At 27.7% G+C, this 15542-nt stretch overlaps 2 protein-coding genes across 2 annotated transcripts; one reads left to right on the top strand and one right to left on the bottom strand.

Moving 5' to 3' along the window:
* Positions 1 to 4441: 4441 nt before the first annotated feature.
* GO595_006653 (DNA excision repair protein ERCC-1) lies at positions 4442 to 5035 on the top strand (the record flags this gene model as incomplete). Its single annotated transcript, XM_067920030.1, has 1 exon — positions 4442 to 5035. The coding sequence occupies one exon, from the start codon at positions 4442 to 4444 to the stop codon at positions 5033 to 5035; it is 594 nt and encodes a 197-aa protein (XP_067773216.1).
* A 4756-nt stretch (positions 5036 to 9791) lies between these two features.
* On the bottom strand, positions 9792 to 10235 carry GO595_006652 (ribose 5-phosphate isomerase B; the record flags this gene model as incomplete). The annotated part of the gene is made up of 1 exon (XM_067920028.1): positions 9792 to 10235. The coding sequence occupies one exon, from the start codon at positions 10233 to 10235 to the stop codon at positions 9792 to 9794; it is 444 nt and encodes a 147-aa protein (XP_067773215.1).
* Between the last annotated feature and the right edge of the window lie 5307 nt (positions 10236 to 15542).

Genomic DNA, 15542 nt, shown 5'->3' with positions numbered 1-15542 from the left:
TAACAACCAGAGTCACATTCAACTTCCTGGATCAATTTCGTGATTTGCCCGAGTAGGATACGGTCAATGTTGCCACGTATGACTTGAGCAGCTATTTCATCATGGTCATTAATCAAATATGCTTCAATACAAGGAGTCTTAATGTTCTTCACAGCATTCATTATTTCTTGAATACGTGGAACACCCAAAGTTACGTTCATTGATGCAACTCCAGCGAAGTGGAATGACTTCAATGTCATTTGTGTGGCGGGTTCACCAATAGATTGAGCAGCTATAGCGCCAACAGTTGTACCAGGCTCGATCAATGACTTTTCGATACGTTTTATAGAGTATGTGATGAACTCATTTAAGTATTCTTCAGTTAATGGGAACTGATTCCTAATTGAAGTTTCGAATGTCTTTATTGTATACTCGAAGAGCTTTGCTCGAACCTCTTCCAGGTTTTGTTTGTTTTCATCCAACAAATGTTTCATCCGTTCACTATCCCCTTCAAATCGTTCAAGATCACAACGAAGTTGTCTATAATTTCGATATCTTTTTCCTTCTTGTCTTCTTTTTCTTTGTTCCAAGTTTAATCTATTTTCTTCATCTTTTAATTTATTTATATCGGGTTGATAACTTTCTCTTATTTCCAATATTTTCTTTTCTTTTTCTTGTAATTCCAATATTTCATTTTGATACAAACAATTATCATATAAATAATCACCTTGATAACTCATAAATAATTCGTAATATTTTTTGATCACTTCATTTTCTATAAATTTTCCTAATTTATCAACCAAAAACGGGGGCACTTGATAAGGTTTTGTATCTTCATGATAATATTTTGATATTAATTCGTGAAACATTTTCTCTGATTCATTTGGCGTCAACAAATAACCTTCTCTATTATTAAACATTATTTCGAATGATACACGTTTCAAATCTAAAGGGAAACCTTTCACTTCCATACATAAAGGATCTAAACCATCATCTCCATATACGAATTGAACAATAGTATTACCAGAACGTACAGTCCCATCATATTGTACAATTGCATCTTCTAATGACTTAACTAAACGCCGTTGTAAGTAACCAGTTTCTGCTGTCTTAACAGCTGCGTCAACTAAACCTTCTCTACCACTCATAGTATGAAAGAAGAATTCATATGGTGTTAAACCAGAGAAAAATGAATTAGGAACAAAACCTTTTGCATAAGGTTCTAATGACTTATGATGAAAATGTGGTATAGTTCGATCAATGAAATCTTCGATAATACGTTGCCCACTAATAATTTGTTGTCCGACACATGCCATCATTTGACAGATGTTAATATCGGAACCTTTTGCACCTGATTTAGCCATAACTAAAGCGGTGTTTAAGTTCGATAATTCCTTAAGACAAAGTTTCCCAATATCATTACGTACTTGTGATAATGTATTATTTAAACTGAGTTCTAATGATGATTCAACACTCATTCCAGGATTAGCTTCGAATTTACCGGAGTTCATTTGATTGATATATTGTTCCGATTTCTTATACGCTTCTTCAATGATTTTATCTTTTGCATCTTCTAAATGTGGATTAGGTGTAACATCTGTAATACCTATAGAGAATCCACGATTCATAAGAAATCGTACTGAGATTTTAGAGATTCGTGCCATACATATTGCGGAATATTGTGGTGAATAATCACGTGCTAAGACCGAGAAAATAGATTTACTTCCACCACCAATTAATGATTTCTCTAATACACCAGATAACATATATGAATCTAAGAATGAAACATAGCCATCATTCTTACACATATGTAAATTACCGGTGTATTCTTTGTTGGTAACATTATGTGTAAACTTAATGTTGGATTGTGAATTAGGTGATATCATTAATGATATTAATTGTTTGCCAGTCCATAATGGCGTGGGATATAAGATGGATGGCATTGGGATTTCTAATGGAACATCAGCATCAAATATTTGGGCAGCTAAAAATGTAAAATGTTGATAATCTAAAAATACATTCTTTCGTGTAAGTAAATATGTGCCTGATAAAAAATCTTGTGTAGGAGCTACTATTAATTCACCATTTCGTGGACTAAATAAATTGCTTAAAACATTCATTAGAATTCGTGCATCTGCTGCGGCTTCTAATGTTTGTGGTAAATGAATGTTCATCTCATCACCATCAAAATCTGCATTAAATGGTGCACATGCACAAACATTAAAGCGTAAGGTACGCCATGGCATTACTTTGGCTCGAAATGCCATAATAGAGATTCGATGTAATGATGGTTGACGATTAAATAAAACTGTGTCATTATTAATTAAATGTCGTTCAACTATATCACCATATTTCAAGTTATGGATGACTTTGTCGATTTCTTCTTGCCTTAAATAGCGTAAAGATCGCTTAAACTTATGATCATCTGTTAACACTTGATTAGCACCTGGATATTTAAACGGTCCGTTCTTGATGCACTTTTTCAACATGTTGATGTTATGTTTGGTAACAACCGTCGGGAACGTTAAGGTCATTGCCATTTCTAATGGAACAACAACTTGATCAACATTTGCATTAGGATCTGGTGTAATAACTGTACGACCACTAAAGTTTACACGCTTACCACAAAGATTAGTTCGAAAACGTCCTTTTTTGCCTTTAAGACGTTGTGAAATACCAATAATTGGCTTATCTTTTTTGCCTTTCTTTTTCATAATTGTATCTGGACCTTCACTATTAATGAAAGTATTAATGATCTGCTGAAGATTACACCACTTCTCTGCTATAACACCTGATGTATGGCCTGCTTCAATTGATTTTTGTAATTGTATTGTAGTATCAATTGCTTCACGTAATCGAATCGTAAGATCATCTTCCGTGGATCCTTCACCAGATGAAATAACAGAGGGACGGATTGAGTTTGGTGGTACAATCATTGACTTGATTATCATATTTGAAGGATTTTCAATTTTTACATTTGACATTAAAAGTGGTAATTCACGGAGTGGAATGTTATCAAAAAGGTTTAGAACTCGGACAGGAGTGAGATCTTCTGATATATAGTTTCTTAATGAATCATATTTAACATCTGGTAAATTTAAATTAACAAATTGTTCGGCAAATTGACTCTTAATGACTTCATTCCTTAATCCTATGTCATGTGTAATGATTAAAAGATTTTTGGATTTCCTGATTGGCCCATTTAATGCTCCACAATGTGGACAAACAACAACAGTTTCGGTTTCCTTTTTAAGAGCTTTTACCCTTTCGATTTTGTTGTAAATTGTTGAGGAAGAATTGGAATAAATTCGTCGAAGTCTTTTGTTAATTTCTGATTTTGGTAATAAAACATGAGAACATGTCTTGCAAATACATTTCAAAACATTGATAATATGTGGGTAATAACCTGTGTTGAATACTGGTAAAACAAATTCAATTGAACCAAAATGTCCAGGACAATCATGTTCATTATTTCCACATGTTTGGCATGGAAATTCACGTGATGTGGTACCAAGTCTAAGATCCAAAACACCACCAGAAACAGGCTTGTTTGATGTTGATTCATAAAAATCACATTTATTAATTGTTACCGCACTCATTTTTCGTGTTTCTGATGACCCAATGATTTGGAAGTCAATTTCGTTGATTCTTTTTGGAGCTGTACTATTTGGGACTCTTTCTTTTTGAAGGTAACTGTAATCCATCCTTTTGGCTCAAAAAAGTGGCGCCGCTTTCAATATTATGGTTCAGCAAACGGCTTTATTATCTCTCAAATTAGGATTTGACACACCTCATAGAAAATTTTCATAACTCATGTTGGATGCTTGAAAATAAGATTTATAATCAGGAGGAAGAAAAACTCTTTGAGGAAATAAGCCTTTACGCACAGAGCCTTTACCAAGGCGGATTAGCTCCCAATTTTTTTTATTTCTGAATAATAAAAAATAAATTAGGAACTAAAACATTATAACATTCACTTGGGATATTATCAGTGAGGTACGGTGTGTAGCAATTAATATGTATATAAATATAGCTTTCGTAATTTTTCTCCACGATATTACCAGAAGAAAAATATTTCAAATTCCAATATGTCGTTCCAAAGCGGTTAAGATGTTTTTGCGGATGTTTGAATGACAACTTTGTAAAAATGCTTATTTGACAAAATTGTGATCTTAATGAAATTCGTCAAGTTTCAAAGTTAGAATGATTTGTACTCAGCAAAAAAAATTGTTTTCTGCAAAGCTTCATTTTTAGAAACGATCAATGTTCATGTGAATCAATCGTGTTAATCATAAAAATTTTTCAGGTTGTCAAAATTACACAATGATCACTGCTTAAAGCAAAATAGCAAAATACAAAATCAAACGGAAATAATTTATCTTGATTTGAAATCGATTTTGCTCTTATTTAATGTAAAGCTTTCAATTTTATATGGCGTAATATAAAGCGCCTTAGAAACGCAATGAAACTTCCTATTACAATCTCAAAAACACAAGAAGGAAACCCCTTGATCAAGATACTTGCACCTGCTCAAATGGTTTGGAATGAAAATTCTGTATGTGATTATTCAATTGGTTATAAAATTGGAATCCTATTTTTATCACTAAAATATCATCGTACACATCCTGAGTATCTAGGCAAAAAAATTGCAAATTTCAGAGGTGGCTATGCTACTAGAATACTTCTTCTTGTTGTTGATATACAAAATCCAGATCATGTTATCTCAAAACTAACATCCTTATCAATTGCAAACAATCTTAATGTTGTTTTGGCATTTGATTTCGAGGAAGCAGGAAGATGGATCTTAACGATGTACAATACACAAGAATCACAAGTTGATGAATTAAAAGCATCAAACGAGACAACGTACGACATTGCAATTGACGCATTGAATGCTGTTGGTATTTCTAGGAAAGATGCTGCTTCGATGATTGAGTCTTATGGTACAGTTAGTGATTGTTTACTCCAAAACAGAAATCGCTTGGCAAAAGCAAATATATTGAGCGATTCTAAAATGGAACAATTTCTAGCAGTGCTAGACGAGCCATTTCAATAAACATGATAATTTTGCGATTTTTTTTTAAACATAATAATTCTAAATGCATTTATTAATTGCACATCTCTCAAATGTATTCATTTTAATGAAGAAATTTCACTAGAAATAAAAAATGATGCATTCGTTAATATAAATGCAACAATAGTTTTGACATTAGTAACATATCAAAATAAAACATTTGGAAATATGAATGCTACAAAGGGAACAATACATGACGAATGTCTTCCCCCAACATATTCACCAAATCGAATACATTTACTAAATCAAAAAATAATATTGATTCGAATAATTATGTTAATAAATTTTTACTGAATTTTTCTTTCGTTAATACTCATAATTTAACCTATTTTTTATTGAAGAAGATGCATTTGCAGATGATTTCATAGAAGAAATATACATAAATCAAATATAAATAAACATATTTTAATAATAAAATAATGTTTTTATTTATTTATTAATATAATAAATACAAACATTTTTGTGATTTGACGAATCTTATGCTTACTTCTATTATACATTAAATGTTTGTTATATAGATGCAATAAAAACATTAAATTTTTTTTTTTAAAATTTCTTCAAAATCTTTACTATATGGGTAATCTTTAATAAGAGATAATTTAATAACTTTTCCTTTTAAATCAGATTCACATCCAAGATATTTCTTAGCAAGTTCTCTTCTCCATTTTGATGAGGATCCAAGGATTATCCTTATTTTTTCCATTTTTTTGTTCCAAAGTTTATGCTTTATGAAAAATTGAAGATCAGGCAAAAAAACAATGAAAAATATTTCCATTATTTCCTTATTTTCTTCATTAATTTCAGTAGCTTCTAAAGCTTTCTTCGCTATTATACAACTGTTAATCCCATCGCATCCATCGACTTCACATTCATCGGTGTACACATTTTTGGTTTACTTGTGAACAACAAGCCTTTGCATTGTGAAAAATTGGAATATCTGTTTTGATCATATACAACAGTTATTTTGAGTAATATGGGCACAAATTACATTAATTATTGATCCAATGCCATTCTTCCTTAAACTTGGCAATATAATAAAGTCCCGTTAACTACAATCTTTAAGATATTGATTTTCGTATATTATTCTTTGGATTCTTCGGTTCCGTAAATCCCGCGTTTTTCTATTTTTGGATATGGTTTGTCAAGTTGGTAATCAAAAAAAAAAACCCTTTTGATGCATTAAATCGTATGGATATAATTGTTTTAATACATTTATGATTTCGTCATATTTTTGTTTAATATCCATTCCCATAACTTATAATGAGGATTATAGCATTTAAATGGTCTACATCTAAATCTATTCCGTTTTCTTTATAAATAATTGTCGATTGATAATCAAAAAAAAATTAGGGCAAAAAATGAAATAAATTATTGATATTGTTATTGATTGCATTAATCATAATTTTCTTGATAACATAAATACTAGTATTTCGTTTAGTGTGGTGATCACGAATTAATTAAAGAGAATAAGAAGTGAAATGAACAAAATAATTATAACACAAATAATTACAATAACAATAACAAAAAAAATTCTTTTTCCTTATATTTATTTTCATCTTCTTCATTAATAATTTCATAAAAAGCAGAATAATATGTAATATGATGAATATTCAAAAATGATATGATTATAATAAGTAATGATTGGGAAGAAATAAAGAAAGCTTGTTTGATGAAAAACCTGTGTGAAAAATTAAATAAAAATTTTTTCCATAGCCATAACGGTCATAATAAACGGTCCAATTTCCGGCGTAAACTTCTCTCATTAATTTTTTATTTTTTGAACATGGAACTTTTGCAGTCATTAGAAAGTATGATCTTTAAAATCAACGAAGGTAACGTAGAATCTTCAGTTGAGTCAACTTTACAATTAGCTAACGGTAAGATTTCTACATATGAATTGATTGCTCTTGTTTCCAAATTAATCATTTCAGCTTTTAAATCACGGCAAATAAAGGATGAAAATATCTTAATTAAATATTTGGTATCTTTAAGTTCCAAAGAAGAAAATCTCACAAATGATACAAACCTAATTTATATATTTAGTGGTTATTTAATAGAGCAAAATCGGCAAGAATCAGATTTCATTGTAGGAAAGTTGCTTGAAAAAGGACTAGTTAAGCCAGATCTTCTCAATCTAGGGAATAATTTATATTTTGTTCCATATAATAAAAAAACTGTTCCAGAAGTCAAATATTTACAATATTTTGCTAGACCAAACTTTATTTATGAATTTATTGAAGATATTGACTAACTTTCAAATAATAATTGGGAACTACATAAAAAATTAGTTAAAGAAGGTGTTAATCCATCAGAGATTGCAAAAATTCTTCGCAATGATGATTTAGAACAATTACAAGGAATAGCAGCGCAAAATAATTTTGATTTTAATCAACATATTAAACCATCGCTTTATGAAAGATATTCTTATATTAATAGTAGCGATTCACTAATTGATTTTAGTGCATTTTTTGGATCAATTAAATGTTTCAAATATTTGTTAATTAATGGAGCAAAAGTTAAAGATACATTACAATATGCAATTGCAGGAGGAAACTTAGAAATAATATATTTATGTGAACAAAATAATTCATCGTATGATTATGCATATGAAACAGCAATTGAGTTCCATAGAAATGATATTTTTCACTATTTTTATGATAAGAAAATAGAAGTTCCTAATTTAACAAGATTAGGAATTAAATGTATTTATCATAACAATTATGAAATTTTAACATTTTTAGAAAAAGAAGGAATGAAAGTTAATGCCGATTTAATCAGTAAAGTTATTGAAACAAATATTACGCTCTTAATAAGTTACTTCACTACAAAGTATCAAATGTCGGATGATATTTTCTACACTTGCGTAAAATCTGGTAATTTTGAAAGTGTTAAATTAGTTCTAGAACATAGTAAAATTGATGTTAATGCTAAATTTGTTTGTTTTAATATTTTCATATATATTTAAACGATTTAAAACAGCTCTTCAGACAGCTGTTTAAGAAGGTTTTACAAAAATTGTTGAATTACTTCTGAAACAAAACGAAATTAATGTTAATGTGAGAGATATTTATTGGGATAATTTGATGTTTGTTTAAATATTTTAATATTTGTTTGGATATTAATCAATTTGTTTTAATCATGTAATGTTAGTTTTTTTAATCTGGAATCGATTTTAAAGTTTTAATATTAAATTATTTCATTTGTAACGCCACTGTATACCGCAGTTGAAAAATGTAACATTGAAATCGTTAAATTACTTTTAGAATTTAAAGGAATTGTTGTTAATATTGTATATGTTTATTTGGGGTATTTAAAATTAGTTTTAATAATTTCTAATTTATTATAATAATATGAAATTTGTTTTGATAACTTCATATTTATTTTGAGAATATCAAAATTATTTAAATAATTTCCTATTTATTTCAAAATTTTTATGTTTATTTCAAATGTTTCCAATTTATTTTAATAATTTCCAGTTTATCTATTTAATTTGGAATATATTTTTTTCATTTGGAATTTATTTTATTAATTTTTTATTTATTTTATTTATTTCATGTTCGTTTTGTCAATTCGCATTTTGTTTTACTAATTTGGAGTTTGTTTTATTGATTTAAAGTTTATTTTAATAATTTAAAATTTGTTTTATTAATTTTATATTTCTTTAAATCATTTCCAGTTTGTATTATTCATTTAGAATTTATTTTAATATTTTGAAATTTATTTAAATGTTTTGCAATTTGTTTTTATGATTTTATGTTTGTATTGATAATTCACAATTTGTTTTAATAATATGGAATCTATTCTTTCGATTTTATATTCGTTTTCATCTTTCAAAGTCTAATTAAAATATTTGAAATTTATTTAAAGAATTTGAAATATATTTTAATATTTTCTAACAGTACTTCATTTAGCAATCATAATGAAAAATGCGAATATTGTCAAAATGCTTTTACAACATGAAGGAATTGATGTTAATAGAAAATATGTTAAATTTTATAATTTATTATTTCTTTCAACTATTTAAAATTTTTCTCAGTATTTTATAGTTTATTTTAATTATTTATTATTTAATTTGTTAATTTAAGGTATGTTTTAATAATTTAATATTTATTTTAGGAATTGAAAGTATATTTGAATAATTCAAAATCAAATTTTCAAATTCGGTATATGTTTTAATGATTTGAAATATTTTTTAATAATTTTATACCCCACTTGAGTTAGCGCGTATTAATGGGTTAAATGAAATAGTTCAATTACTGAAAAATTAAGTAAGTTCCAAGTAAAAAACTTAAAAAACATCAATTAAACGTTCGTATTAATGATAACTTTGGCACCCAAAATCGACTTGAAACCAGTTAACGTCTGGTAATTGATAAACTGAATATAAATTTATATCAATGAAATATCCTGTTTGTTTTGCATCATTGCTTTGTTTTATATACACTATTTTATTCTTAGTATCTAGCTGTATTACATGCATCTAATTTCTTATCTTATTTCATTATCTATTGAACTTATATCATTGTGTTATTTACTTAATTTTATTTAAAATGTATACACTCCACTATATTATTTGCCAAATTTCACTGTTTTCTTTCTGTTTTGTTTATGAAATTTAATTCTTTTTTGTTTCTTTTTTTTTAATGTTTTAATTTTCCATTTTAATAAATATTGTTATATTTAATTATGTTTGTTTAAGTTTAACATATTTTGATAAAAATTTAAATATTTGTTAAATTTACTGTTTACTTTCAATAGCAGCAATCTTTGCGATGCGGTTTGCATGACGGCCACCTTCGAAATCAGTTGATAAGAAAGTTTTGACAATATCATATGCAACTTCAATTCCAATTACAACAGCACCAAAGGAAATCATATTAGCATCATTGTGCATACGTGTTAATTGAGCTGTATAATGATCATGAACAATTGCACATCGAATTCCCTTAATCTTATTTGCAGCAATTGCAATGCCAATACCAGTTCCGCATATTAAGATACCACGATCAGCACGGCCTTCTACAATCTCTTTTGCTGCTGCTTCAGCATAATCAGGATAATCGCATAATTCTGCACTGTTCGTACCAACATCAATTACTTCGTGTCCAAGGGATTTAAGCAAAGCAACAATACGGTCTTTGTATTCAAATCCAACAAAATCGCATCCGATTACAACTCTCATTAAAGTGGTATTCGAATTAAGCTTGTCAATTCTAATATTGTTTTTTTCTGTCCAAAATTTTCTTTTTTCAAGTTTATTCAGCCAATCAAATAAGACAAATTCAATAAATTTTCCCCTATTTTAATTATTCACTTTTTTTTATAAGGAATATTACAAAATATAAGAATTGATCAATTAAATAGATTTTCACTTTATTAAAAAAGACAAACAAAATTTATTCTTTAGTTGATTTACATTTTCAATTTTTTTTACAATATGCAATGATTGAAATTAATAAAAAATATAATTTTGATTTTTGTCATCATTTATTGAATGATATGAAAGCATATCAAAAATATCAATTATCATTTTCACTTGATCCAAACTTAAGAAGCAAAGGTATTGTATTACGACAACTATCTACAAAATCTCACGACAAAATGAAAATCACTTTGTAAAATATTGGAAACATAAAACTATATGTCATTTTTTCCTATGCTTTAATCATAAATTTCCCATTTCCTAAATTAAATCTTCGGTTTCTTTGATCATACAAATTTGTTTCGTGTGGCTGGAGATAGAACAAACCTAAATTAATGGTGTATGACTTTCAAGTATTATTCATAACTTGTTTCTATAATGTGCTTATAACCATTGTAATATCTTATTGAGAGTGTGCAACGCAATAAATATGATATTATAGTTACGAAAAATATTATTTCGGATTACCAAGACTTTTTACATTTGGATATTGACCGTTTATTGCAGATGTGGCGCGAAAGTGATTCAATTCCATTTCTACTTGATCACAGTAAATACAAAACAAAAAATTATTTATCAGATGACTTTGATCCAAATCAAATATATTCTTTTGATTGGGAATTTCTAGATGCAATTGATCCAATATCTCTCAAATTTTCAAAAGATTCTTCTCTCTTAAAAAAAATTTCTCGTCGATTTGTGCGTTCCACAATCATTAGTGTTGATTCACCAGATCGTGTTATAAAATTATTACAAATATTACAAATCATAATAATCTATTTATCAAGATCTCAAAAAGAGAAAAACAAAAAAATTCAAAAACTTCAAACCGAATCTCGATCTTTCCAACACCAATACACAAATTCGAAAAAATATATTGCTGTACATAAATGTCCCATTTGTTTTCATGCATTTCAATCAATACAACACTTAGATCAACACATATTTTCAAAGCATCCAGAAGTAAGCCATTTATGGGGAAAGATAAGAACTCCACATCCATCTAAAAAACATATTGATTCAACAACAAATTCTAAAACAACAATTCAACATGCAATTAATCAATGTAAGCATCAGATAATGAAAGATTATAAATCATCAGAGAAAGAAATGTTCCAATGGATTAAAAAGAAATTAAACAAAGTCGAAACGCAAATCGAAAACTTAAGTCAAAAACAGAATAAAATTAATTCGAAACAATTCCCTTCTGTTATGGAGATAATGCCGAGTGATGACAGTGAATTCGAATTAACAAAATACAAAAATTCGCAAACGCAAACAATCGTTGATATTTCACAAACAGAAAAAAGTAATTCATCAATCAAAAGAGTTCAACAAAAGCAAAATGTTTCACAAGTAAAAACTAAAGCAAAACAAAACAAAAACATTGAAAATCCACAAAATGAAACAAGTGTACATAGTTTAAGCGAAAATGAATTCAACAAAAAACAAAGTAACAAAACAAATACAAAAAGATATCTTCCAAACATATCTAAAGATAAACAACAAACAAAACCAAATAATGTCAGCAAAGATATTTCATCTGAAGCCAAACAACAATACGAATCAAGTGTGCACAGCCTTAATAAACCAAATGCAAAAAGGTACATTACCGCTTTACCAAAACCAAATAATATCAACAAAGATATTTCATCCGAAGCTAAACAACTATATGAGTCAAGTGTGCATAGCTTTGACAAAATACAAAATAGTGTAAATAGTTTTCATGATGAAAACTTTGCAAACGATAAATCAGAAGTAAGCGTGCACAGTTTGCATGATGATTTTCCATCGCAAGAAAAGCCAATTTCGAATTACGATATGTATGATTTTAATCGATTTTATGAGGAAGAAGATTTTGAAGATTATTATCAGCAATATCTTCGAGAAAACGAAATAAAGCCATCAGATAAAATGGGCGATCAAAGTATAGGTAAAGAAAATGATTCAAATGAAATGAACGAACAATTTTATGCAGATTCAACAGAATTGAAAAATGATGAAAATGTCTCTAAAATATTGCCTGAAAAAAGTAAATTTCATCAGTCAATTTATGATGATGTTAATGAGTTATTGAATGAATCATTTGATGATTTTTATTAAAATATTTTAAACGATGCCGATAGGAAATTCAGTGTAACGATGATGTTTTTCAGAGAAGAACGATTGTATTATATTGAATTTCATGTTAGTTTCGAAATCAATTTTCGAAAATCAAAGAAATATAACAGATTTTAATGTAAATAAAATACACGTTTGATTTATTTCAACTAATATGTTGTGGTATTTCAATTTATAATAATCGATTTTTAAAAAATGTTCTTCATTGTTTGTTCATTACCAATGCGATTTTTAGTTTAGAACAGTCATAAGATCGAAGGGGACAAGATTTTTTTATATATTTCATTAAAATTTCCAAATCAAAACGCTTGATATTTGAATTATTTTGTTATTTTAAAAAACGTGTAAAGTGACCGAACACCCTCTCAAAATTCAATGATTTATTATGTATTACACAGAAAATTACACTGAATTATCGGAAAATTCGTTTATCCCGTTAAATATTCAAAAATTGAAAAAAAATGAATTTTAAAGCATTCAAAAATTTTTGGAGAAAACCGTTCTTCCCATAAATAAGATGTATTATTTCTTCTTTTCCATATCATTTCACGAAATATCCAATTATCTTCAATATTGTCCATTCAAAGTGATCATACAGATTTATGTGATCAGCACACAAATAATAAGTATCATTTTATTTTCTCCAAATTGGAGTTGTTCAAAATGATTTTGTTTCCAAATTTTTCAATTGTGTGTTTATGATTGCTTTAATGGTGATAAAAATACGTTTTTCAATGGAAATATGAATGTTCCACCTGTATGTAAATTCATTCCATTTATTATCACTCTTTTATTCATACCAACAAATGAAACATTTTCTCCTTCCAGAAGGAACACTTAATATCACTCCAGTGAATTTAACTCACAACATAAGAGTGAAACAACTGATGTTATTATTGGTGGCAATGTATCTACAATTCCATCTGAAGCTTTTTCACAATGGCCATTGTTAAAAACTGTTAACATATTAAAACCTGTGACAACAATAGGTAATAGTGCATTTTTAAGATGTTCTTTATTAAAAACAGTCAATATTGGAGATAGTGTTATAACAATTGAAGCAGATGCTTTTACGGCATGTGTAGAATTATCATCAATTAATATTGGTAATTCTGTTAAAACAATTGGAGATTCTGCATTTTCTCAATGTTTTCTACTAGAATCATTAGAAATTAAAGGAAAAGAAACTATTATTGGAAATCATGTATTTGATGGTTGTACAAAGCTAAAATCCAAATATCAAATGACAATAATTATTATTCAAATTTCAATGATGATGGAATTGTTTACAATAAATACATTTCATCAATTATTATTTATCCACCAGGAAAAGAAAATGCGATATATAACATTCCTAATTCAGTTAGTAAAATTGAAGATTATGCATTTTATAATTGTTTAAACTTTGAAACAGTAAATTTTGGAGATAATATATTTACAATTGGCATTTATGCATTTGGATATTCCTCAATACAAAGCGTTATAATTCCAAACTCAGTTACTACAATTGAAGGTGGTGCATTTTATTATTGTGATAAATTTAAAACAGTTTCCATAGGAAATAATGTTACTGCAATTCAGACTTCTACATTTAATAGATGTTCTTCATTGCAAAGTATCATAATTCCCAATTCAGTTAATACGATTGGAAGTCATGCATTTTCAGAATGTATAAAATTAGAATCAGTTTCAATTGGAAATAATGTCTCCACAATTGAACATGTTATTGTGTTATGCTGAAAAATATTACAATTCCAAATTCAGTTACTACAATTGAAGATTCTGCATTTTATGAATGTAATAATTTAGAATCAGTAAATATTGGAAGTAAAGTTGAATCAATTAAATCTCAAACATTTTATGGATGTATATGAATTCATAAAAGTATCAAATGAAAATAAATACCTTTCAAATTTTAATGAAGATGGAATTCTTTATGATAAAAATATAGAATCTCTGATTTGTTGTCCTGCAGGAAATTCGATTATAATATTTAATATTCCAAATGCAGTTAATATAATTGGTGGTTTTGCATTTTATCATTGTTCTAATCTTGAATGTGTTATTATTGGATATCCAATAATGTTACAACAATTAGAAATAGAGTTTTTTATTGTTGCACAAATCTAAAATCCATAAAAATATCAAACGAAAATAAATTCTATTCTAATTTTAACGATAATGGAAATCTTTATATCAAAAATTTAACGACAATTATTTGTTATCCATCAAGAAAAGAAAATACAACATATAAAATGCCTTATCAATTAATTAAAATTGAAGAATATGTATTTTCTTATTGTTCCTTATAAGAATTTGTTAATTTTGGAGATAATATTACAACAATTGGAAGATTTGCATTTTGTAATTGTACATCATTACAAAATATTATAATACCAAAATTAGTTCAAAAAATTGAAGAATATACAATTTATTCTTGTTCAAATTTAGAATCAGTGAATTTCGGAAACCTAACTACAATTGGAGATCATACATTTATGTATTGTTTTTCATTAAAAAATATTACATTCATGATTCAGTTACAACAATTGGAATCAGTGCATTTAGTAATTGTCAGAAATTAGAAACAGTTATAATTGGAAAAAATGATACTCAAATACAATCTGCTGCATTTGAATCTTGTTATACTCTTTATTGTATATTTTATTATGGAGAAAAAGAGCCAACATTAAGTAGTTCCATATTCCTCAATGTGCCAGCAACTGCTTTTATTGTACTTTTTCTTCTTATCACGATTCGACATTTGGTTTACTTCCAATTACATATGAAAAAGAATGTAAACAACCAACTGATAAATAAAGTAATAAAACAATAGCAATTGTTGTGGCATTTGTGTACCCGTAGTGGTTTTACTTGCTGTTGGTTTGATTGCATTTTTTGTTATTCGATCAAAAAGGAAGAAACAATTCGAATCATTTGTATAAA

The sequence above is a fragment of the Histomonas meleagridis genome (genome assembly GCF_020186115.1).
Source record: "Histomonas meleagridis strain 2922-C6/04-10x chromosome Unknown contig_45, whole genome shotgun sequence".
Classification (NCBI taxonomy): Eukaryota; Parabasalia; order Tritrichomonadida; family Dientamoebidae; genus Histomonas; species Histomonas meleagridis.
The sequence above is the reverse complement of the archived record's forward strand: the minus strand, read 5'-3'. Positions and strand labels throughout refer to the sequence as shown.